Source organism: Amblyomma americanum, chromosome 2, assembly GCF_052857255.1.
Source record: "Amblyomma americanum isolate KBUSLIRL-KWMA chromosome 2, ASM5285725v1, whole genome shotgun sequence".
NCBI lineage: Eukaryota > Metazoa > Arthropoda > Arachnida > Ixodida > Ixodidae > Amblyomma > Amblyomma americanum.
The window spans coordinates 1,011,812-1,037,231 of NC_135498.1; the positions used below are offsets into that span (position 1 = coordinate 1,011,812).

General features: G+C 45.0%; 1 protein-coding gene across 10 annotated transcripts in view; it reads left to right on the plus strand.

Moving 5' to 3' along the window:
- LOC144120416 (uncharacterized) overlaps positions 1 to 25,420 on the plus strand; it is a 71,134-nt gene that overhangs the window by 19,702 nt on the left and 26,012 nt on the right. For all 10 annotated transcript variants that reach the window (XM_077652761.1, XM_077652767.1, XM_077652763.1 and 7 more), the window contains exons 11-12: positions 11,171 to 11,423; positions 22,680 to 22,810. In XM_077652761.1, the coding sequence (XP_077508887.1) occupies positions 11,171 to 11,423; positions 22,680 to 22,810 (384 nt within the window). The remainder of the gene's footprint in view (positions 1 to 11,170; positions 11,424 to 22,679; positions 22,811 to 25,420) is intronic.

Consider the following 25,420-nt stretch of genomic DNA (forward strand, 5'->3'; position numbering starts at 1 on the left):
GAACAGTAGAATATAAATTTAGACAGTGAAAGAAACATGTTCGGTGTAAATAAATTCTAAGGGGGTCGGATTTGGGTTTCCTGCGTTTGTTGTCTATTGGTAGCCACTAAGAAAGAAATGAGAAACATGGGACCCAGGAGCAGCAATAGATGGAGCAATTGAAATACTGTGTAATCCACTTATAACGATACTGGATATAACGATATATCACTTATAGCAATCAAATTCTTCAGATTTATCAATTCTCTCATTGCCCCTATGTAAAATAAATAATATATAACAGCCAAATTATCGGTGAAATCATGAATACAACAGTAGGATTCTGGCTGCACGGAAGGTGTTTGCCTCGAAAATTTGTCTGAAAGTTCGGTAAAAATAAAATACTTTGAAATGAATGAGGTGGAAACTCTGAAAACCGACCGGCGTGGCGAAGTCCGTGAGAAGGTGTTGCCTTGAGGAACAAAGGGCTGTGATGTGCCACTGCGCAAGGCGTTTTCACACATAGTTTCCAACATTTTGTGCATTCGTGAACTGGGCGACTAAATGTGAGGCGATATCTGAAACCCACCCTCTACTTTCGTCGTTGAGAACTTTAAAGCAATAGCTTTAAAGGCCCTGTTAGCCAGAAAATCTGGCGTCGGTGCTTTGAAGGCCTCTCCTCTTTTTATGATATATTTTAGGGGTGTGCAAATAAATTTTCAAATACGAATCGAATACGAATATGAAGAAAAAATGGCTTCGAATATTGAATCGAATATCTGGTCAGCACAAAAAATAAATTCAGGAAAGAAACAAGCAAACATTGTTGCTCATCTTTTTTTTTTAATAGTGTATGGCCTTTGCAACTGAAATAAACAAAACTAGACTGCCTGAGCACCGTATCAAAAAAAAAACGTAATGTGCGCAGAAACGTATACTACCTAACTGAACAGCATAACAGTATCCAACCTGTAATGTGGTCAGGCAAAATGAAGTCCATAACATTACAACACTGGAAACAAGAATAACATGATGGCTATTAAAACCTCATTAATTCGGAGTTCAAAGAACCGACAGAAATGCCCGGGTTATTTAAAGGGCCATTTATAAAATGCCCCGCGGCCCCGAAAAAAAAAAACTACCGAAAATGCGGTAGTCGTATGAGGCAGCTCTATCGTGCAAACACCTGAAATCTCGTGACGAGCACAGAGTTTCGGCGCGCTGGAAGACATCGCGAACTTGAGCGAGATGGGAACGCACATTGACGTCGGAATGGCGAGACTGCTTCTAAAAAGGAAAAAAAAATGACCATCGACGCATCAGTCAGCGTCTGAAAGCGGCACGGTGCTAAGATTGCACTACCGGCGAATGCGCGGGCAGACAGTTGCCATTGCCACGGGCGAGTGGCGAAGCTCGGAAACCAAAACTACGCGGCCAGGTTATTTTTGGGGCCCTCCGAACGTTGTCATGCGTGCCGTTATGCCCACTTAAAAGGTGCATGGGTTACAGCGCACCACGCAATAGGCGGGATTTTTACAGGATCGCTTGCCCTGTTGTGACACCTCGACTCGCCGCTTCGGGAGCCTCACGAAAAATTCCGCAAGTAGGCTTTCCCGCATAGCGTAGTTGACCAAAACAAGATGGCGGTGGTCACACTCGTTTAAGTGACAGAACGAATGCCATGGGTGTGGGCATTAATTATGTAGCATATTAAAGAAGGATAAAAAAAATAAACGCCCTTTCGTGTTGCAATTGTTAGAAGCGGGCCATCTCCCATCTTGCTCGCAGCACGTGTGGTATGTGGGAAAGCCCACTTGCGGAATTGCGCACAAGGTGAAGCCTAGCGGCATCGGAATGCGATCGGTCCACGCGATAAACGATGGAGAAGAAAGATAACAGGGCCCTTATATTGTTTTCCTGGAATTTTAAACTCTATATTCAGATAATTTGCCCGGATATCGAGCTTTTTGCGACAACCAAATTTACGAAAGTCGGCGCGGTATACGATCGCTGCCGAGTATTCACGAATTTTCGAATATTCGTAAATTCACGAATATCATTTCTCGAATACGAATATGAACCGAACATGAAGCATATTCGATTCGTATTCGAAATTTCGAATATTCGCACATCCCTATTAATGATTTAACCCGAGCAATTCTTGACTCTGTTTGCAGATTGACTGTATTGCTTATAAGAATGTAACTTCAATTGATGACCATAAGCTCTTACAGGAATTTATTTTTTCCATCGAGCAGTGGTGTAAAGATTGGGCCATGGAACTGAATGCACAGAAAGGAGTGCTTCTAACTGTAACACATAAAAAGCATGTCAGATCATTTCAGTACACCACCTGCACAACTGTCTTATTTCTGAAGTACCTAGTTGTAAATATCTTGGTGTCACTGTTACCAAGTTACCAATCCCTGCAGGGGCATCTGCAGCGTGCAGATGATGGTGAGTTGCGACACCACGTTTTCCCTAGCATCCACAGGGACATCCCCGCAGGGGGATGATGGTGAGCAGTGCGCCACCACGGACCCGAGCACCTGCGCTTAGCTGTGTGTGGCTCAGCCGTGTCCGGAGAAAAAGGGATCCCGGTGGTTGAGCCGATGCCGAGAGTTTGGACCTTTAAGGCCCCTCAGCGGAGATAACGCCACTTCGGCCCCAGCTTCCCGCAGATGGCACCTCCATCCTGACCTGACCAGGGGAAATCGGTAGTCGCCTTTTCCTATCCTCCCCTCTATCTTTCACTTTCCTATTTCTTTCTCACAACTCTCCTGTTTCCTCCTCTCTTGTTGTATTTTCCTTTTTTCACGGCAGCGAGGGTGAACTCGTGTGGCAAACTACCCTGCATTTCGTCATATTGGGTTATAGTTGGGGTGTACAGCTTGCAAGTTCCTGTCTTGTCCTCCCTTTAGGCTCCTTGGTGGGTGGCCGAATAATATATACCCTATATGCCCCCCCATCCAGACATGATTGCTCTCTGAAAAGAGTGCATAATGAAGCAGCAGGCTTTCTTCCTAAAGAGAGAACAATATTCTTCTTGCCATGCATAGTGAAGTAGAAGAAAAACGTGCAAGAATTCTATCCCCTTTCCTGGTTTCAAAGTGCTTAACATATGTCTTTGGTCCTGGCTACAAGGTGTCCAAAATGGCCGGTTGCGACTTATTGCTTGAACTCAGTGACAGTGTCCAAAACTCTAAAATTTCAAACATCGTATCTATTGGAGACATCCCAGTCACCGTCACAGCACACCAGTCCCTCGGCACCACCAATGGCATCATCTCAGAAAATATGTCATGCATCTAACAGAAAAAGATGTGCTGGAAGGGCTTATTGACCAAAATGTCACAGATAAGTATCGAATCAAAATCCCCGAAGGACGGCATATTAACAGATACAAAACACCTCGTTCTCACATTAAACACAAGTACATTACCTGAAACCATTGAAGTCAGTCACCTTAAAGCAAATATCAGGCACTGCATTCTAAATCCCTGAAGATGCTTCAGTTGTCACAGGTTTGGCCAAGGCTCACAGAGTTGCCGCGGCCGCAAAAACGTGCACAAAATGCGCTTTGCGGAATCATCCTTCATAGAACTGTGACGACACTATGCTATGCTGTGCAACCTGTGAGGGAGAGCACACCGCCTGCTCAAGGTCGTGCCCAGAAGGAGGAAAAATTATAACCATAGAAACAAAGGGAAACATCAGCTTCGGAGAAACACATAGGCGATATGCACTGACTCGGGGCGCTTTCTCCTTCAGCGCAAAAAAACTTCTCTGATGTGGTGCGTGGGCACGACACACCACACCGGCTTACGGCACCTTCCCAGCTCACACACAGTGAGCCTGAGGCAGGGACACCCGTGCCTGTGCAGACACAGTGAAAGCTGCTATGCCACCCCCGAAAAAGGGCCCGCTGGCCACAAAGTTGGCAGCCCGCCGGGCTTCCCCTGTTCGGGAGAAGCCCTACCCTCTGTCCCCACGGGTTCTACTCCAGCACCTCTAGTGAGGCGATGGACACAACCCCAAGCTCGCCTTTGCTGCAGCAGCAGCGAAGTTCTCTTTAACGTAAAAAAGAAAAAAAGCTCGAGTAACGTGTCCCAAACAAGCGGGGACCTAAGTTTTTAAACTTATCCCTGCAAATCATCATGGTGTTCCTAATCTGCTGGAACTGCCGTGGACCACTAACAAACTACAGCGATGTAACTGGCCTTTTAAATTCGCTGTCGCCTGTAGTATTATGTCTACAGCAGACAAAACTTGGGACCTCTACACAAACATACTTTTAAAGAAGTGTATGGTATTTCGAAGAGACCAGGAGCAGGCGAGTAGGCTCTCTGGTGGCATTGCAATTGTAGTCCATAGCGCTGTTGCAAGAAATCAGGCTCCAAACAAAATATGAAGCAGCTGCAGTCACTGCTCTTAATTATAAAACAGTTACAGTATGCTTTGTGTATCTTCCGCCACATCTCACTGTAACACTGCACCATCTAGAACCACTTTTTATTCACTTACCAGAGCCATATCTGGTAGCAGGGAATTTTAATGCACACTCCTCATTTTGGGGGAGTGTGCAGATACTAGAGGCTGTGTTATAGAAGATTTTATTTTGTCCTACAATGTCTGCCTGCTCAATACAGTGAAACTTCACTTGAACAAACTTCAAGGGACCCCAGGGAAAAGTTTGTTAAAGTGAAAGTTCACTCAACTGGAATAAGTGTGCAGCAGCTTGTTGCCATTAGGTAAAAAAAAGGGTGGTCAAATCGTATATCAGCCCATTTATTTGTCACTCTGCTCAAGTTCTGCTAATTAACACCTTGCAAAGAACACTGTAATCATCTGCTGCACTTTCCCACTTAGGACTGCAGCAGTTGGGAACTGAGTCACTGTGTCTAAGTACTCGTGGACCTTCTCTGGCACAGCAGTTTGCTGGGTAGCAAAGGCTTTTTCCAGGCCGATTAGTGCCTCTTTGGCAGATATTTTTGGCGCTTTATCATGACTGGTCGAATCTTTCTCGTCTTCGCCTTCTTCAGGTAATGAACTCTCTACAGTATTTTCCGTAGTGAATGCAGCATTCATCTTCACCAGGGAGTCACAGGCGGCATACTCCTCAAAAAACAAAGAGCTATCTTCACCTAGTCTTTCTGACAATTCAGAAGAGCGTGTTGTCGGGCAAGTTGGCTTTGCATGATATAGAAGAAGTTAGCGCAAAACTTAGACGAAGACAGAGAAGAAACACACAATACGACAGACGAGCGCTACTACCAACTGTTTATTGGGTCTTAACACCCGGAATATATATCCGAAAAAACAAGCATGCGCAGACAGTTGGAGGCACACACGTCATACACCAGCGCCGTGACGAGGCGAAAGGGAATCCAGAAAATCACATTCAGAAGTATAAATCTGTAAGGAAGGATCACTCGTGCAGCGATCAGATAGCCTTTTAATGTGGAAGGCCTCCAGCACAAGCCTCGCTGTGACATTGGCGCTCCTGCCCAGAATCTTTGTTTTCTCAAATCAATTCTGGCCAGCCACCTGGCTCACTGTTTTCTTCATCAGTGCCATGATCTTCTGCTTAAGAGATTGGTGTCCACAGCAGTCCAGTTTGCTGCATGCAGATCTGCTTTTTGCCAGTAATTCACTATTGTTGCTGGTTTCACACTCCGCCAAGCTCCTGTGAGCATTTCCGCTGCCTGCCGCACATTAATCGCTTCAGGCTTCTGCATTCTTAAATTTATCGGAATGCGCTGCACACACCACTTCATGTAGTTTCGTAACGTGGTAATGGAGCGGCGTGGTCGGCGCGGTTCTCAATGTAAAAAAGCGTGGCAAAAAGGGCAGGTTGTAATTGTTGAAGTGCTCAGTATAACCGAGGACACATGGGATGCCACCCCGAAAACTGTTCGTAGAACTGAAATGCACACTGTACTGAATTTCGTTAAACTGAAGGGCGTTTTCACTGGGTTCAATGGCGCTACGGCGGGGGGTTTAAAAAAAGTTTGTACAACTGAATACTTCGTTTAAGTGAAGTTCGTTCAAGTGGTATTTTACTGTACAGGCAAGCACACTTACTGCATCCCGAACTCGGGTAAAATGAGCTGTTTAGATTTGTCTTTTAGCTGTTCTGTTTTTTTTTTTTATTTAAGTGGGATGTTCTTGACAACCCACACGGAAGCGGTCACCTCGCCTTGGTAATCACCTTATCATCCTCTCCCTCAATCCTCCCTAGCAGACCTAGCCGTTGGAAACTACACTTATCCGACTGGCCGCTGTTCCGAGAAAAGGCCAGTCGGAGTGCCATATTTTCCGATGATCTCAGTGTTGACAAATTGAACTAAATATTCACAACCTGTATCATTGCGGCTACATGCTTAGATATTTCACAGTTACCAATCATAGTACGACGAAATAATAAGATCTGGCACATACAAGAATGCAGAGAAGCAAGAAAGAAGCAAAAAAAAGAAATGCCTGGGGAGTTTTCCGAAGGCACCGAACACATTAAAACCTCATATTAATTTCAAAAAGGGAAGAGAAAAAATACAGCACATCTGTCGCAATGCTGGAAACGCTTCATGGAAAAACTATGTGTCATCCAAAAACAGCTCTATCACATCCAAACAATTGTGGCAGCAAGTTCTCAAACTAAATGACAGCTTCTCCCTTTTCACATTTTCCTTTTCTTACAGACTCTGGTATGCAAACAAGTATAGACTAACAAGCAGACATCTTAGGCGAATGTTTCCTGTTCTTCACACTACACAGAATAACTTTTAATATATAAAAACACAGCACAGAAACATTGACTTCCAACAACTGGTTGCACAAACGAACCTTACAATGGCTTAATTACAATCCAAGAAATAAGCAAAGTTGTATCGGCTGGGAAAAAGGCTGCACCTGGCCCTGATGCTATACATTGCGAAATGCTGGCGCATCTTTCCCAGCCGTCTGTGGAAGCACTTTTAAAATTTTTAAATAAAATATGGGTACTTGGAAAGCTACCGCAAGCCTTGAAAAAAGCATTTATTGCACCATTCCTGAAACCTGGAAAGCAACCAGGCTAGTAGCCCTTACCAGCTGCCTCGCCAAATCCTTTGAAAGTGTCATGAATATGTTTGTAAGACTAACTTTTGTCCTTGAATCCCGTGAACTTCTTGACATCCATCGGTGGGGTTTTAATACGGCATGCTCAACAACTGACCATCTAGTTGGCCTTGAAAATAATGTCCTAGAAGCTTTTATACACAGCACTGCCTTGCTGTCTTTTTCGATCTGGAGAAGGCATACAACACAGCCTGGAGGTTCGGGATCCTTCGTGGCCTAGCAGAGCTTGGCATTCGTGGCAGGATGTTAAACTGCCTAAATGATTTTCTGTCCAAGTGTTCCTTTCACATATGCCTAGGCTCAGCCCTCTCAAGGAACTTTGTTCAAGAAAATGGAGTACTTCTGGGGTGTATTTTAAGCACAACACTTTTTGTTATAAAAATGAATTCCATAGCCAAAGTAATCCTGAAGTCCATCATGTTTCAGTCTGTGTTGACTATCTTCAAGTAGCCTGTAAACCCAGTAACATGGGAGAAACAAATATAGTTCGCAATGAATAAACTAGTGACATGGGCAGATGGGAATGATTTCCGGTTTTCCACGCAGAAAACAGTTCCCAGTTTGTCGCTCAAAAAAGGCCTACAAGCCATCCGATTCATACACCTAAACGAAACATAGCTACCCGTAAAAAATGAACACGAATTTCTAGGCGGAATCGTTGACAAAAAAATTGGCGATGGTTTAGCTTTGGTTAAACCTGGAGTGACGCGGTAGCTACAGCTGGTCGTGTGGAACTTGGCCACGGGACCAACCACATGACGAACCACGTGATCAGCCACGGCGCCGCACCGCCGGCAGCTGCTCCGCACCACGTGACACGTGACAGCATGGCGGCGCAGCCGCAGGGTGGCAGCGCCGCCACACTGAAGGCTCGAAATGCTACCATAATGTATCTATTGCTACAAAACTCACTTTCCTGCCTTATATAAATGCATTGAAAGTGAAAGCCTCCTGATCCCTGAATATACTCAAAGTGCTGTCGCAAAACTACTGGGGGCCGATAGCACATGTCTTTTGCAAATTTACCGCTCTGTAGTACGTTCTAGCTTGGAGTATGGATGCATAGTGTATGGGTCAGTGAGACCATCATACCTTAAACGATTGGATATAGTACATAATTTAGGTTTGCATCTTTCCATTGGTGCATACAGGGCGTCGCCCGTAAGCAGTCTTTTATGCAGAAATCAACGAAACGTTACTTACAGGCAGAAGAGCCATGCTCACATGCTCGTACATATTCTAAAAATCCATTTGCTGCCGAAACATCTATGTTACCCCATAGCTACAAATTACCCATCTAGAACGCTCTTTAACAACAAACCGCAAGCTACTAGGTTACTGCTGTTGCGTTTTGAGAGATGTGCCAGAATCTTGGTGTACTAAACACATTACCTGGCATTGCTCAAAGACTAGATCCACTGCATCTATGGTACAATATTCTTGCAATCTGCGACTTCACTCTTACTGAGTTCCAGCCACCACGGTGGCTCGGTGGTTATGGTGCTCGGCTGCTGACCTGAAAGGTGCGAGTTCGATCCCGGCCATGGCGGTCGCATTTTAATGGAGGCGAAATGCTAGACGTCCGTGTACTGTGCGATTTCAGTGCATGTTAAAGAACCTTAGGTGGTCGAAATTGTCCGGAGTCCTCCACTGCGACGTCCCTCATAGCCTGAGTTGCTTTGGGGTGTTAAACTCCACAAGGTGTTACTCTTGGGTGTTACTCTTGTGTGAAGATGCAATTATTGACATGTCTTGTGTGTTTAGCTTTTTGAGAGAAGCAGGTTTTCTCGGAAAACTCTAAATTTGTACCCACTGCTTCGCTTCATTTTTTTGTGCACCTTAGCCACCTTCTCATTCCTGAGATGGAGGTGGAGGTTTTAATTTGATTGGTTAGAAGGCTCAACATCCTTTCCCATCCAAGGATGGAGCTACCGGACCTTCTTTAAAGCTTTTACTATTAGCCAGTTATAAAATTTCTTTCCTCTCTCATCAATAGGTAATACAACGCAATGTTATAGGCTCTCTATGCCACCGATGATTTTAATATTTCTACAAAAGTCTGCAGAAAACAATTTCTCTATACCAGGAGCCTGGCGCATGATGTCCTTAGTTGCTTATGTGCTGTAAAACCCAACACAACACCACACACTGTTACCAGTGATCTATCATGGAGTACCCTTATTTCAAACTTTTGTTCTTCTGGTTTTGAAAAACTTTGTTTCATCAGACGTAAACTTAAAATGCTCCATCCAATCTTTAACTTCTGGCTTACAACCGATATATCGAGTCTAAACTTGAGTATGCTTTGATCGTCTGGGACCCTCACATCAAGAAAGATGCTTTGAGTAGATTCAGAGAAAAGCAGTAAGGTTTATTTTTGGTGAATATAAAAGAACAGACTCTTCTACTAACATTGTGGTTGCCAACAGCATTCCTCCCTTAGAAACCTGCAGGAAGATGAGTCGTTTACTCTTCGTATACAAAATTTTAAACAACCAGCTAAACCTCAGCCCGCCGCTGTGTTTGAAAGTTCTGAACACAAGATGAACACGTCATTGCCAAAATCATTCGCTACAACCAATTTTTGCAAAAACTAAATCTTTTATGCACAGCTTTTACCCGTGGACAATTTCTGATTGAAATTCTCTTCCAGAAGGCATAGTTGAATACGGAGACTTTGACCAAACAATGCAACCGTATCTATTTTGCTCACATGATGCATTGATTTCTTTTGTGATTATACTTTTTTTTCATATGTTGGTTACTTTGATGTGCTCATAACTTCTTTTTTTCTTTCCTTTTTTCTTCTTTTTCCTTGTCCGTCTCTTGCTTGACTTGGTTTTCACCATTACATTGCCTCTGTTTGTTAGTGACTTGTGTTGTCTTCATTTTATTGCTTGTGCGAAATTTTTCATATATGCCACTCCTGCTAGGGCTGAAATTGAGACCTGCAATATTGTGAAATAAATAAATAAGAATCATGAGCATGACTCTGGGAGGTGGTCCCCAGAGAGCAACCTAGGTGGGCCAACTTGCGTTGTCATCACAACCTGCCCACTGGATAGTGAGCAAACTGCCGACTGTGGCAGTTAAATTAATCATTGGTCACTTGGGAAGAGCAACCTGGGTTGCACAAAGCCCACCGCTGGGAGCGCCTGCGATTCCAGGGCAGTGGCGCATCGCTTAACTGCTGCAACACTGCGGCCAGGAGGGGTATGAGGTCTCCCAGGGATCGATGAATGTAAAATAGAAAATGGCCTCCTGCATGTATGGGAATTAACTATTATGCTGTCGCTTCATACCCTTAAGGTGGAGTTTAAGTGTCACCCCCAATTTTGTTTAACAGGTAGCCTTTCTTATCATGTTCCCTTGTTTTGCTCTGTCCAGAGCACAGACCTTGGCAGCAGCGCCAAGGTGCCGTGCACTGATAACATCACTGTGTGTTTATCTTTTGATGGTAGCTCCAGCGGGAGTGGCTCGATTGGTGAACTTGGTGGAGCACCAAGGTGCTATGCGCCCTTGACAGGAGCGCTGGTGGCGGTGGCTACATGCAGGGGGGTATGCATGGGTGTGTTATTTTTTCTTTCTTAATTCTTTTTTTCCAGTTCAGATATAACAGTAATCGGTTATTAAGATTGGATTTCCCAGTTTTCTTAATATCGTTATGAGTGGATTGTACTGTGAGTCGCCTACTGTCATTGCATGGTAATGCCATAGAGTTCCTCAATACTACCGAGAGGGAGAGCAGACGACACTGAACTTGATCCACCATTGAGAGGCGCAGGGATGCCAGAAAGGTGAGGTTTCAGATTTGGCTGTGTGACTCTTCTCGCAGCAGACAGTGGCAGAAATGCCTAACACTTGCGTTAGAAATAAACTAATTTCACCTGTTCGCAGAGGAGAGTGTCGTGCCGCAGCTGCTGATTCAGAGGCAGTAGCCTTGTGTTTTTGGTCCAACAGCAGCCAAGGCAAACCGAGTCTTTCCTGCATTGGATGAAGTGCTCTTGTTGAAATGGCACAATGGGTACACCCGAGCCCCAAAGTGAGACGTGTGTGTTGTGTGGCAGCGCAGAAGTCGCACGCTAACGAGATGCTGGCGGGGCTGCGCTACTTTGAGCGAGCCATCCGCAAGGACAACCCGGAAGGGGGTGGCGGGCGTCCGGCTGGTGGTGGTGGCGGCCGCATGTCCAAGGATGCCTTCAGCTGGGGCGAGGTGGACCGGCAGGCCCTGGCACGCTGCCTGCTTGCAATGTGCCGCCAGACACGCGACCTCATGTTCGCCGAGCCGAGGCTGCTCAAGCTCAGCGTGCCCACCTACATCCTGGGTGAGAAGCTTCTTGCTGCACTCTAGGCACACTGAGTGGTTTTACTGAGTTGGTTTCATTGGCAATACCGCCAGGGAGTACATTCCACTCGGATATAACAGTTGGCAAAAAGGAATTATTGAAAGCGTTAGTGCTACCATGAATACGCAGAACACTGTTGCAATTAAACAAACGTCGAGAGAATCTCAAGGGGGGCAGAATAAGGCTCTCACATAATTGCGGGAAATTATAATAAAGTTTGTGAAATAGGCAAAGTCTTGCTATCTTACGCCGTGATGACAGGGGAGTTAGACCAATGGAAGATTTGATATTCATAACACTCAGCCGAGAATCGGGAGATTCGGGGTCTTTCTCTTGTTCGGACCTGGCGGGCGTTTTAACAGTGCACGAGACAGGCGCTGACAGGGTGTGACTCTCACCTTGGCGGCATGCGTAAAATTGGTTCATATCAGCTGGCCATCTTTATTTAAAAAAAAAGAAATAAGTAAAACACATTGAACAATGTCCACAGCCATCACTTTCAGTTTCTTAAAACTGCTGGTGCGATTAGAAATTTGCGAATCTCCTTTCAGCCATCTCAGGCCCACGCGTCCTATGGGACAAAAATAAAGGACCCTGGAGGCTGTGATTACGAGAAAGCGATGGTGGTTGCATGCTGTTGAAATAGCACTACCACTGAACTGATATGCTTAAACGGCACAATGCATGCTTTAGATTGGAGGAAAGCTACAAAACATAACTTAATACTCTATGCTAGAGGTCTGCACGGTCCTGTATTTAGATTTGGCCTGGCCCTGCTCGCCGCTACTTCCGTCTGGACTAGAGTTGCGAGTCCCTGAAACTTTTTTCATAGCCCAGGAGAAGGAAAAAAAGTGGCAAAATTTTCAGTTATTTGCATTATCTGACCTAAATACGCATTGTAAAAGTTATTTTATATGAGCTGTTTAGGAATTTGCCAAGCACCTGGAGCTGTTCACATAGTTGCAAGGTCTTTATAGCACCCACTCGCTGACGTCAGCTGAATGTCGGCAGCTCCAAATTCCCATATTGTCTTTCATGTGAAAAAAAAAAGTCGCAGTTCAGTAATGTGCACACCAGGCTGCACAACAGGCTTGCGGGCGAGCGCATGCAAAAATTTTGGTGTGTGCGCTCGAATCTTGACGTGTGAAAAGGCGCACAAGCAAGCTTTTTCCCTTGGAGGAGTGAGGAGCCACACTGATGCAGTGCTTTGTGTCGATGTATTCAATGCAATATGCAACAATATTTTTTCTGAAAACGCTTTGCAACGCCTTTGTATTGATCAAAACATATATTTCTTTACTTATTTTTGAGTTGCTAAGCAAATTTGCTTTGCATTTGCACTTTGCAAGTGCATTTTTGTTTTTTCCAAATTTCGTATTTTTCTGAAAAAAAAAACTCCGGAATAGAACTTCTTTTTTTCTTTCTTGACATTTTGCATCTCCAGTGCAGACCTGATCGTGGCCCGCTATGAATTTCTAATGACCGGCCCGGACCAGACCGGTGCTCTTTGAGTCAGGTCCTTGCAGGCCCGTTTGCTTTTTATGACGAAACTTCCCTATTGAAACAAAACAAAAGAGAAAAACAAGCAGTAAACAGACATCCGTGTAGCAGCTGAAGTTGCAGAAAGCAAGAAGCCCGGCGGGTTCATACCAGCGACTAGTGCCTACTCAAGCTGGGCACAACTGAAAAAATCTCTTTATATGTCATCCTGAACACTTTATAGGAGAGAAATTTCTGAAAACAACAGCTTTAGCACAAGTGTAACAAGTTCTCCTCCCAAGTGCACTAGGATGCTTAGCGTCCTAGCGCACTATGAGTGTGTTATTGCGGACTTAGGGTTTGATTCAGTTAGCGAGTCAGGGGAGCAGCTGATAAACAGGTGTTTTTGCTTCGAGGTGCACACAGCTTTACTTACATGGTGAAGAGACTTTGTACAGCAGTGAGAAATATGGAATCACATCGTTTTCAAATAAAGAAAGAACTCCCCTTCGTGCAGGGACCTCTACAGATCCCAAGAACGAATTCCCAACCCCAAGGATGCATGGGTTACACAAAGGTTGCCTGAAAACACGGTGTCTTTAATTAGTCAGCTTTTTGTTGGTGAGCAATGCAGCCGAAGATACCATCCTACTCAAGTGGAAAGCATTCATTGTTAAATAATGCCTCATCTGTAGCTGGACGCTAGGGGAAGTTTCGGAGCCTTCTCTCGTTGACTGTCTCCTGTGTATCGCCACTGATCAGCTAGGCTTCTGCTGATGGCTTTGTTGGTAGTTCGGGCCATACCGCATCTGGGACTTGTTAGGTTGGGTGAGAGGCTCGGATTTAAGCCACTGGCCCTGGGGCAGCAGGCACCATTCAGTGCTTGCACACTCGTGGTGTCTGGGAGCAGACCACGGTATGCTCAATCTCTCTCTGGATGCACGCCACCATGCTGCATGTGCACACCTGGCAGATACTGATCTGGGTGCTTCCGCACACATGGGCAGACCAGCCCTGGCATACAGGTGGTAGCACGAGCACACAGCAGTGTGCAGTCGGGGCTTTGGTTGCATGCACGCCACGGTGCCATCCCAGAGGAAACCACATTATTCGCTCACAGCAAGTACTTCGAGATTTCAGATACCAAACATTCCGATCGAATCGAGTACTGTACTTTTCAACTGAACATTCGCACACCTGCAGGAGTGCATATCCTCACACCTTTGCATTTGGAACAGAATGATAACAGTGGCCTTTCTCTGCTCAGTGACTGTGCCTTATCCACATGCTTAATGTGTGCACTGCTTACTGGAGCCAGCATAATTGCTTCGCCTGCCAAAACAACACCAGCCTCTTTTTTTTTTTTAAGCGATGTTTATTGCCTCAGGGCATAAAAGGTAGGAAATGAGGTATGAGGAGGATGCTTAAATAAATGAGAAAAGTTGGCTGATCTAATGAAATCAAGTAGTGAATGATGATGTGGACCCTGTGTCCAAGCGATATATGAATCCGGATTGTTCGGTGGGAGACCCACTGCCGCCGGGTGCCAAATTCTCGTCGGCTTCAGCGCTGGGCAAACCCACAGCAGGTGGTGAATATCCGCCTCGCGATCTCTCATCTTGCAGACGTGACACCTGGGGTGTGGATATAAATTTTGGAATTGCGGCCACTTGCGTGTCACGGCTGGAGTTAGGGCAACCCCAACCCGTATCCTCCGAAGCGCAACCTCCTCTGCACGAGTAAGACCACGGGGGAGGGATACCGCACACGGAGAGATTAGAGCACGTGTGCGGCGCCGGAGGTGTTCCTTTCTTGTTAAAAGGAGGGTGGTGTCATCCAGAGTGAGGACTCGAGGCAAAGACGAGGCTGGGGTCGAAAGGCAGGTTGCAGAATCTGTGCTGCTTTGTCCGCTCAGGAGGTCACGCGGAACCCACTCAATACGGATTTGCTGCGGGATGCGTGCCGCTAGACGATGGATGTCTTGGCAGATTTCTGGGGTGCGACTGACGCGTCGTAGTAGGCGTGTGACGTGAAGGGCGTCGGTGCGAATGACAATGCGGGCCGTAGGTAGCATGGGAACGGCAGTCACAGAGCAAAGTGCCTCTTGAACCGCAAGCATCTCCGCACAGAAGGAGAAGGGAGGTTCTGAGGGGCGAAACCTTGACGTTTTGTTCAGGGCAGGCTTGCATGGACAGTAAACTGCCATTGTTGTTTAACAGGCCTGGATGCTTGTGTCAGCGTATATAACAATGGAGCCATGCAGCAGATTGGCGTCTTGCTCTGTAATTCGGTCGAGAAACAACGATGCCGCGTGGGCAGTGGTCAAGTGATGCACCCCAGCACTGACAGGCGGCTGTTCCAAACAGAGCCACCCGTAGGGTTACTTTAACCGGTAGGTCCTTCATAGATACAGGTGAAAAGAGTGGTGTCGTATTACCAGCACAGATTACAAAGTTCGTAAAGCTAGCTAAGTTTACAATGTCACTCGTATACATGTTAAATAAGAAAATACCTAAAATGTTTGTGACATACTACAGGTGCATTTGTGGCTGGGTACTGCACGACTGCCGATGATGACATTGGCGTTGTGCAGGTGGTGCGGTTGCGGTCGCGCATCACACAACGTCCTATTGCAACCCCACTCTCTCCAAGATGGGTGTTGTTTGGCTGTGCCATTCAGACTTAGCTGAGGCGCTGTCACCAAAATGCGAGCCCACCTCCTTACCTCATTACTGTCGCTGGCTGTAGTGCCTACCGTCATCTCATTTGTAGTGGCACCATAGACGATGCGTCAGGGTATTTTATCAATTCAAATCAGATCGGTATCACTAAGATTCTACTGTGATTTTCACCCACTGGAATTTTTAAGCCCTGCAAACATCTGCTGTTTTTAAAGCATGGACTTTCACTTCTATAGCAATAATGGAAAGCTTGTTTTTTCATAGGTGTCAACACAGATATGCAAAAATTATATGTCCATGTCTGTGGACAAGCACTTTAATTACATGTGTTTTCTTTTGATGATAGCACTGCACACAATTTGTTCTCATTTTTTCTTGAGTCGGATTTTATGTCTTTTGAAGAGTTTTGTAGCGATAGCTACATTACGCTAGCATTTCGAGCCTTCAGCGTGGCCACCCCATGGCCACTGTGGCGGCGCCGTGGCTAGTCACGTGGCTGGTCACATGGTTGGTCACGTGGTTGCTGGCGGCGCGGTGTGTGGGCGAAACCGAGGGGGGGGAGTGGAGAGGGGGAGATAGTGAATCACGTCCAGGGATGAAGATGAAGAAGGAACGCCCAGCGAAATGGAGCGGAGAACAACTGACTTTGCAATTCGTCTGAGCGAGTTCCACTCGGCCAGCTGTAGCTATCGTGTCACTCCAGGTTTAACCAGAGCTAAACCACAGCCATTTTTTTTATTGCTAAGTGCCAAAGAAAAAGCTTCTGAGGTTGCGGATGGCATCGAGAATTCTTTTCTTGTTATGCCGTTTAGCAGCCACCTTAACAACCATCTTTAGTTAGTCATCACCATGGCAACTTTACTGGATGATATAGGGCTAGTGTTTTGGCAGTCCACAGAAGGGTAATCACCTGTGTGTGAAAATGTGTCAACCCATCTCATTAATATCAACATGCTGTGAAATGCTAGGACACAGCATTGCTAATTTTTTCATCAGCTTTCCTGACAGTGGTAACATAAAATGCCTGTGTTTCATCTGGAATCATCTACATGCACGCAGCTTGCAATGACTTCTTGAAATTGCTCTTGATTTTAGCAAAGTGTTTGATCACGTCCCTTGTGGCAAGCTTCTTGTCAAACTTGGATATCTTAATCTTCCATCAGAAACTAAATAAGGGTGCACCTCTCAAATTATACTGAGCCCATCTATCCTAGGGAGCACGCCTCCACTACATTACTGGTTTCATCTGGAGCACCATGAGGAAGTGTTTTTTTTTTTCTGATGTGAATGATATTACCGCTGTCATTCATTTTTGGGTTAACTTAATATTGACTGGTGATGACTGTCATTCATTCGCGGGTCAACATAAGATTGACTGGTGTTTGAATGTCTTGTCTTCAAAGCGCACTACTAACTTGTCTGCGACTCTGAGCACGAAAAAATGTCTGCATCAAGAACGAAAAGCAACCTATTTCGTTTTCTTGTTTGTCAGTGATGCATACATAAAGAAAGTTACAGAAAATAAGCACCTAAGAGGGGCAATGAGACACGTTCCTGGTCCAGATGTGCCATGCAGAAGTTGGTGGTCCACTGCACATAAACTCAGGTTTTTGCATTATAAATTGAGAACAGTGCCAACCAACTTAAAACTTTCACATCCCAGCAAAACCGTCGTGTTGACAAGATTAGAATGTGCAACAATAGTGTGGGATCCTTTTACTGAAGGATAGGCATAACTTTAAAATGATTCAGAGACTTGCTGTACACATAATTTTTAGCAAGTTTAGGTCTACTGATTCCATATCCATGCATTGGCTGACAACCATATTCCAGCTTTGGAATGGCAAAGAATTGCGGAACAGATTATAATGTTTGCAGTGCATAACAAGTCGGAGGAGTACAGTAGAGCCCACTTATTATGGCCTCAGTTTTAATGAATGCTCCCCTATTGCGAGTGAGGACGGATCTACCATCAAAATATTTATTAGGGCAATGACATTGCATCACAGATACAGTGAACAAGTGTGACCGCACAACATGGTAGCAGCAAGCAAGGAGGTACTGTGAACTCGGCCCTGCAGTTGAAAAGCCCTGTTTCTCTCAGGATGTCTCGGGAGCAGAGAGCCGCGAATGAATCCAAGCCTTCGTGACACCTCCTCCTCCCTTTTCAAAGGAAAGAATGCGAGTTCCCTAAAAGCAAAGAAAAAAAACTCACAGGACAGTTACAACTGTGTAACGCAATGTTCAATGATAGTTGTTTATAGGCGTTTAGTTTTAGGGATATATTCCTGGCGCACTGCTGTAGTGGACAAGTGATGCATCTTTGTACTGGCAGGTGGCTGTTCGAAACAGAGCCGCCCGTAGGCTTATGTAACCTAGTTTGACTGTGACATAAGGTCACGTGACATTAATGTCATGTGACATTAACGTCACGTGACCTTATGTCACGGGTGGCTTTAACACACCCACCGGTTATGCCGACAGCGACGATGGCGACGAGAAAGCCAGGGACAGGCACCTAACAGCTATCGTTGTAAAGAAGTTGCAGGCTGTATGAAATGTCAACAAAGCTTTTTGCCTGGTGTGGCCGTCAAAAGTGCATGCCTTGAAAGGAGATGCCCAGCACTCATGAAAAGTGCAGTAAGCTTCACGCTACTGTCCTTCAGTGCACAAGCTTGGATGACAGTGACTTGTGGCTGCCATGCGTCATGTCCTGTGTCATGTATGTTTGTAATAGGGGTCGTAAATACGTTCTCCTCACTTAACCACGGCTGACACTGTAAAAAACGGCCGACCCCACCCCGTGATTGTGAGCATTACCGAGCGCACGCTGACTATAGTGGGCCTTGCTCTGAGGAGAAACATAGGAACGGCACTCTGGCTGACACAAGCAGGGCATTTATTGCTACAACGACAATCGCGCTAGCAACAAAATACACAATAAAATACACTAACAACAAAATACACTAAGGAATCGAGGTCGTCTGACTCACCAGCAAGGTTACGAGCAAACGTTCGTCCACGCTAGGGTAGCGGAGAAGCTCAGAGGCCAGACGGGACGAGCTGGAGGGAATATGTTCCTACTAGGCATTGCCTCGCTGGCGGTGAGTGGAGCGCTGCGTCGAAACATCGTTATGTGACGATGTTTCCAGCCGAAAAGAAAGAGTTATCCTGCAGCAATCGCTCTCCGTGGTGCTCGTGGCACTGCGACGCCAGCGCTCTCCCCTATTAGGTAAAGTAACTAGGGAGGACCCAGTGCGGGGAAGCAAACCAAAGGGGACGAGTCTCCACTCAGGAAGACTAGCAAGGCTAATGCTTTGAAAGTTATGTCGTGCACATGACCCAAAGGACTGGATGTCGCATGGCTTTTTTCGACGACTGTACCACTGGGCATAAATTCGTAGCTGGTTTGCCGAATGGGCTGAAAAAAAAAAAGGGACTATCCTGTACGTGCGTGACAATTGTGCGGCGCATCACGTGGTGCCTTCTCTGACTGCAGTGACCTTGCTCTTCTGCCACTGAATGCGATGAGTGAGACCTGCTACTTGACATCAGCATAATTTATGTGCTCGTGGAACAGCGCTGCTTCGCCAGTACATACAGATAGCAGTTGACTGACAAGGTGCCAACATCCCAGTTCGGGAGACTGTGGTCCCTGTTGTGGAATAAGTTTGCATGGATGGAAATGACTGTGGAGTGCATCAACAATTGCTTCCTTAAGGCAGAGTTCATAATTCCAGACATGATGGAGGATGCTGTTGAACACATATTTGTGGCAACGCATTGTCTATGCGCAGCTAGCCTGGGGTGACTTCCTTGTGCGGATGAGGACGCTGATATTGGAGAGCCATACACTGACTAAAGTATTAGTATGTGACATACGAACACTCCTGCCATTGCCAGGAAACTGATGAAGACAATGACGAGGAGGCTGACCTACCGCCAGCTTCCATCACAATTAGTTATATATATCGCATCCCTAAGGCAACTTGTGGGCAGCGATACTGTCTGCATGAGGCAGGTTACTGTTCTGGGGGAGCTTGGAAAGCACCGCAGTACAGTAGGATCTGGTTTGAATGAACGACCGGGGGAGCTTGCTTGGAAAGCACCGCAGTACAGTAGGGTCTGGTTTGAATGAACGACCGGGGGAGCTTGCTTGGAAAGCACCGCAGTACAGTAGGGCCTGGTTTGAATGAACGAACACTCATAATGGACTTATTGTCTGATTTTCTATTTTTGGCTGTAGCAACGAACGCAATCTGTGCGACAATCAGTTCGTTATAAGTGGACTCGACTGTATATCTATATTATGCACACTTAGGCATTGACATGTTCACAACTTGGTTTCTTATGATGCATGCACTAACTTGTTTAAACATTAATATTTTTTGCCTTTGGCAGTTTTTTCCACTTTTAATTCTAATCTCATGTATTCTTTTCTTCCTTTTTATCCCGGCCGCTGTAGTTGAATTTCGATGGAGGCGAAATTTTAGAGGCCCGTGTACTGTGCGATGTTAGTGCACGTTAAAGACCCCAGGTGGTCGAAATTTCCTGAGCCCTCTACTATGGTGTCCCTCATAGCCTGAGTCGGTTTGGGACGTTAAACCCCCATAAACCATAAACGATTTGCTTCCTTTTCTTACCTCTTGTTGTCAAGAAGTTGCCTTCACGGGTGCACGCGTGACAGTCATCATTTTTAGAACATGTCATCTTCCTTGCACTTAGCTTGTGCAAGACCACATATCATCATCAGCAGCTGCAGCAGCCTGACTACACCTACTGCAGGGCAAAGGCCTCTCCCATATCTCTCCAATTAACCCTATCCTGTGCCAGCTGCAGCCACCTTATCTCCGCAAACTTCTTAATCTCATCCGCCCGCCTAACTTTCTACTGCCTCTGCTATGCACTGCATGTGCTACATATGTTCTCATTTGTTCATATGGATATGAATGAAAGAGCACATACATGTCAGTTTTTATCTGCATGTGACCGTGGTGTGCATTGAATGAATAGATAGATAAATACCCAGATAAAGCAAGTCAGCTTATTATTTCACCTTTCAGAATTCGCTTCAGCTGACAAATTTTCTCTAATGGATTTATAATGCTTCAGCATATGAATTTTCCTATTTCTTGAAAATTGGTTTTTTGTTTGTTCACTTGTTTTTTAGAGCTAACGCTCTACTCCTCTTGTCAAAGCTGAAGGTCATGTGGCTCTGAAATTTGACCTTCAAACCAGGAGGAGTGGACACTGGGGTCTGATGTCATGACACATGACTCGCCATGCCTCGTCACAGCTGCGTGCGTTGGGCTGATGGCGCTCGCTCGCTCACCTTGCAATTTTCGAATCACATGACTCGCTGCGCCTTGCCACAGCTGCTTATGCGGAGCCGACAGCACTCTTGCAACTGCCAAAAATCACATGATGCACCGTTCACTGTACATGAGCGTGTGGCGTGTGCTTATCTTTGTGTGCTTACCTTAACACCTTTCGCTCCTCTTACCAGGTTCAGCTAGGTTGAACCACGGCAAATTTTTTTTGTGCAGTTTTTCATAACACAAATATACTTTTGGCGATCCTATGAGATTTCTATCATCGAGATTTCGCCTCTTCACATTAAGAAGGCTATCATCGCGAGCTGCTTTAGTTGTGTTTGGCTGCAGCCAAGGACCAGCCAAGGACCAGAGAGGAGCCTTCTGATTTCAACTCAACTTCCTGTATTACAAAGTCGAAGGGGACTGAAAACATTTTTGAGTCATGTAGTTTGAATTAAGGGAACTCTTTGTATGCTCAAACCCGGATATATTGAATTATGGTTTGTATCAAACAGCCAGAACATCCCCTTTAAAATGTCATGCAAAAGTATAGCACTGCTGTTCGCGTTTATCGAACTCGCGATCAGCAGAACACTCGATATATATCTAGGGGTCAGTCTTTGTGGTCTACACAGAAAAAAAACTATATAAGTACAGCGAAATCAGTTTTCAAAATTAGGTTTTAACCAAACAAAATTAATGTTTTTGGCCTGCAATGCATAGCTAGCTGGCTGTTACACTCAGTCAGAGTTTAAAATTAACTAAGTAAGGAAGCCAGGGTTGTGATGTGATGGGAGTATTGTTGGATAAGCAGTGCGATTGTGTAATTTCAGGCATTACTCCACTAGCTTACACACCTCTACACACCGGAAAGCACCACCGCCTCGCCACATGCTAGCTAAGCACTGTTTTGAACACCTGCTTAGAGCAGTTAGTTGTTTAAGTAGGATTATGAACTGCATGCAGGAATGAAAATGTGCACGGGCGTCAAGTTCTGGATGCCACAACAATTAAGCACCACTTCCATTGCTGCCCTAAACATGCAGCAGACTACATGGTGCCCCGCACTCTCGCTTAACCCAGCGCAGCATGTCAACCGATTTCCTAGAAGTAAACTTCCACTTGCGTTTTTTTCTGCGGACTGCCTCCTTTTACTTGCATTACTTTTTTAATGCCACAGCAATTTCTTCTACAAGCATGGCTTCACCATTTGCAGGTTAATTACTGGTAAATAAACTGTTCACGCTGACAAAAATGCAGAGATACTCTTAGTGACTTTTGACTGCATGTGATTGCCACATTGAATCACCGAAAAAAATGTCAGTAATTTATTTCTCAAAAATAATGTTTACCAAAAAGAAATCTTTAGTGCTGAAATAAACACTGAATTTTCAAAAAATATAAAACAAAGTCCAACCTCTAGATATATCATACGATGCACCGCACCCCTGCAAGTGTTCTCATCATGTGTTGTTCGCCATAATAATGCAACAAGGTGACATGGACCCCAATAGGCTCTGTGTATTTTTGCCATATTCATTGTCTGTACAGTGAGTTTTCACATTAGTGAGGTGACATGGAGAAAGTTTGGTCCTCAGAAAAATAGTTGATAATTTGAGTCGTACATACTAACGCGGGTGATAAGAAAGGGGAACAGCTTAACTATTTGCCAATCCCCTTCAAGTGTGGTATATCCAGGTTCTAGAAGTTGGAATTAAATGAGTGAAAATGGCCCCTTCTTCTCACATTGTGTGGCGCAGGTGACATTCACGGCAACTACAGGGACCTCGTGTGCTTTGAGAAGGCACTGTGGCGGATGGGACCTGTGCTGACGCCCGCCAATTTTCTCTTCCTGGGCGACTACGTGGACCGGGGCGAGCATGGCGTTGAGGTGGGTCTCGTCCCTTGTTGTGCATCAGCACGAAAGTCACGCCAGCATGCCCAAACGACAGTGTTAGTGGACACTTGGCTCCTTGTTGGGAACCAGAGCAGAGTGCACTGTTTTACATTTGTATTGAGCTCAAGGGATAATAGTCGTTATTTTTCAGCCTATTATTAATCACAAGTTCATCAGCTGCTGAAATGTAGAGAATTTTAATTCCACTTTTAATTTAGATTTAATTATATCTGTACGCTTGCACTAGTGCACCGCAAGGCTCTTAAGTTTCTTTGCCTCAATGACAGAACGAAAATAAAATAATTTCAGACACAAAACTCGGAATGTAGCTGCTGCAGAAATGCATTCCCATCATAACGGCCTCCTTTGTTGTATTGAATTGGAACAGGTTGCTGGGCTGGTTGGTGCATGGTTTTTGGTCGTACGAAGGCACAACATGAAGTGGACACGAGAAAGGTGGACAGGATGACGCGCTACTGAATATATAGGCATATTGCCACACCACCTGTCAGCTGCAGAATCAAGTAAGGAGCCACAAGAACGATAAGGGAAAACACGTCTGACAAGGGGCATCTAAAAGTGGCCGATAAATCGAAGAGAGAGAGAAACAGCAGAGATGACACGTGGTGTAAAGGGGCAAAGTAACATGAAAGAATGTTGTCTGACAGGACAAAAACAATGAAAATGCATTAAAAATGTAAAAGCCCGCAAAACAAATGCGACATCATAAGACCTTCGGAAATCACTTCTTGCACTGTGCACTTCAGTCAGCATCAGAAAAGCCACCCGTACATGTGGTCCTAACTCGGGGAAATCTTAAAAAGTCTTCTTCAGCAAAAAGACAGATACATCACTAATGTAATTGAGGCCCTTTTTTCTGATCAGTCTACGGGCAACACGTTCACGTCCTCTATCTAAAACATTCTCACGAGAATGCTTGTCGGGTGAAAAAGGCACACATATAGAAACACAAGAAACACAGGACATATAAGCAGTTGTGCCCGGCATTTTCTGAGTTTTTCACCCTTGTGTGTTTTTTCTTCCTTCAGTTAATTACCTAATTTACTTATCAGATAATCCCAGCCTCAGACCAAAGCCTTAGGCATGGGTTGGTTCTACAAAGTAGTTAAACATGTAACGATGTGTTTTTCAGTACGAGAAAACAATGAAAGATTGTAAAACAAAACAAAACAATGCATGTGCAGAATGTCAGTACAAATTTGCTGTACATTGTGCTGCATTCTAGCACAAAATTAAAAGTAAAAATCGCCGACATATCAGTAAAGGCGAGAGGGAATAAACACACACATGACCATTCACGGCGATGACTCATATGCCGAGTCAAGCGCAAACAATAGTGACGTCATGTACGCTTGAGTAGCGGCTAAAAAATACATGCAGGGCAAGAAAGACATTCAGAGGATCACTGGTTATTCCACTGTCTCATTCGCAAGAGAAGAAACACTCGGGGATGATCAGCGGGCAGAGTGTTCCACCTACATGCTGTATGTGGAGAGAATGTTTTCTGAATATTAGTTTTGCACAAGAATCCTCTTACTTTTTTGCTACGGAGTGACCGTGTCATTTGTGTATTCACAGGTTCGATAAACGAGTCTTTATTTTTTTCCTAGGTTATTATGGTAAAGCTGGTAAAATAATTTTAGCCTTTCGCAGAAACACCTGACCTTTAAACACATCCCCTTCAGAAGAATTGAAGGGGATGTGTGCCTGCTGTAGGCATGAATGAACGTGATTGATTTTGTTTGCACCCTTTTTAGCTTAGTAATATTTGCTAATGTATTCTTGTGTGGGGTGGACATAAGTTTTGTATGCCAACAGTTTAATACCTTGCAGTTGTTGTGCTTGAAACTGAAGCATTCGCATATTTGTATGTACTGTATGTGCTCATTCCACCTTAAATCAGAGGTACTAGTTATAATTCCTTCTAGATAGTTAATGAGGGATGTGTAGTACCGTAGGTAAAAGGTGGGGGATGTTTTTTCTGCATAACCCTGCCGCATCCTATCTAGGGAACTGTTTAAAATTACTTGGCTGTTAGGGCCATTCATGACGTCGTATAGGATGTAGTCATCTGCTACAAGTCTTATCTCAACTGGTATCTCACAGACCAAGCCGTTAATGAATACTGAAAAAAAAATGAAGAGGACCAAGGATAGGCATGCCAAAGTAAACCGCTGTAGGGGTGGAGCTTGTGCCTTCTACAGAATCATTTTGGTGCTTGTCAGAAAGTATGCCTGAAGCCATGCGAGTAATGAATTGTTGTTTCTTAGGGCCAGTTTTAAAGGGACACTGAGGAGAACCCTATCAAAATTTTTTTGTTAGCAATATCTGATAGTTCGGCATTTCATGGCTTCGTTGACGCTTGTCCAGGAGCGAAGGATGCATTTATTTCAAAGAAATTTGGATTCGAAGTTGAAAAATTTTCTTCCCGCCGCTCCGATTCAAACTCGAGAACTCTTATGACGACACGGAGAACTCTTATGACGACACAGAACGGAGTGACGTGAAACGTGACGTAAACGGAGACTCCGTGATTTCTGGCGGCTAGCGGTGCAGTCTAGCAGCTGCCGAAATGAAAGCTAC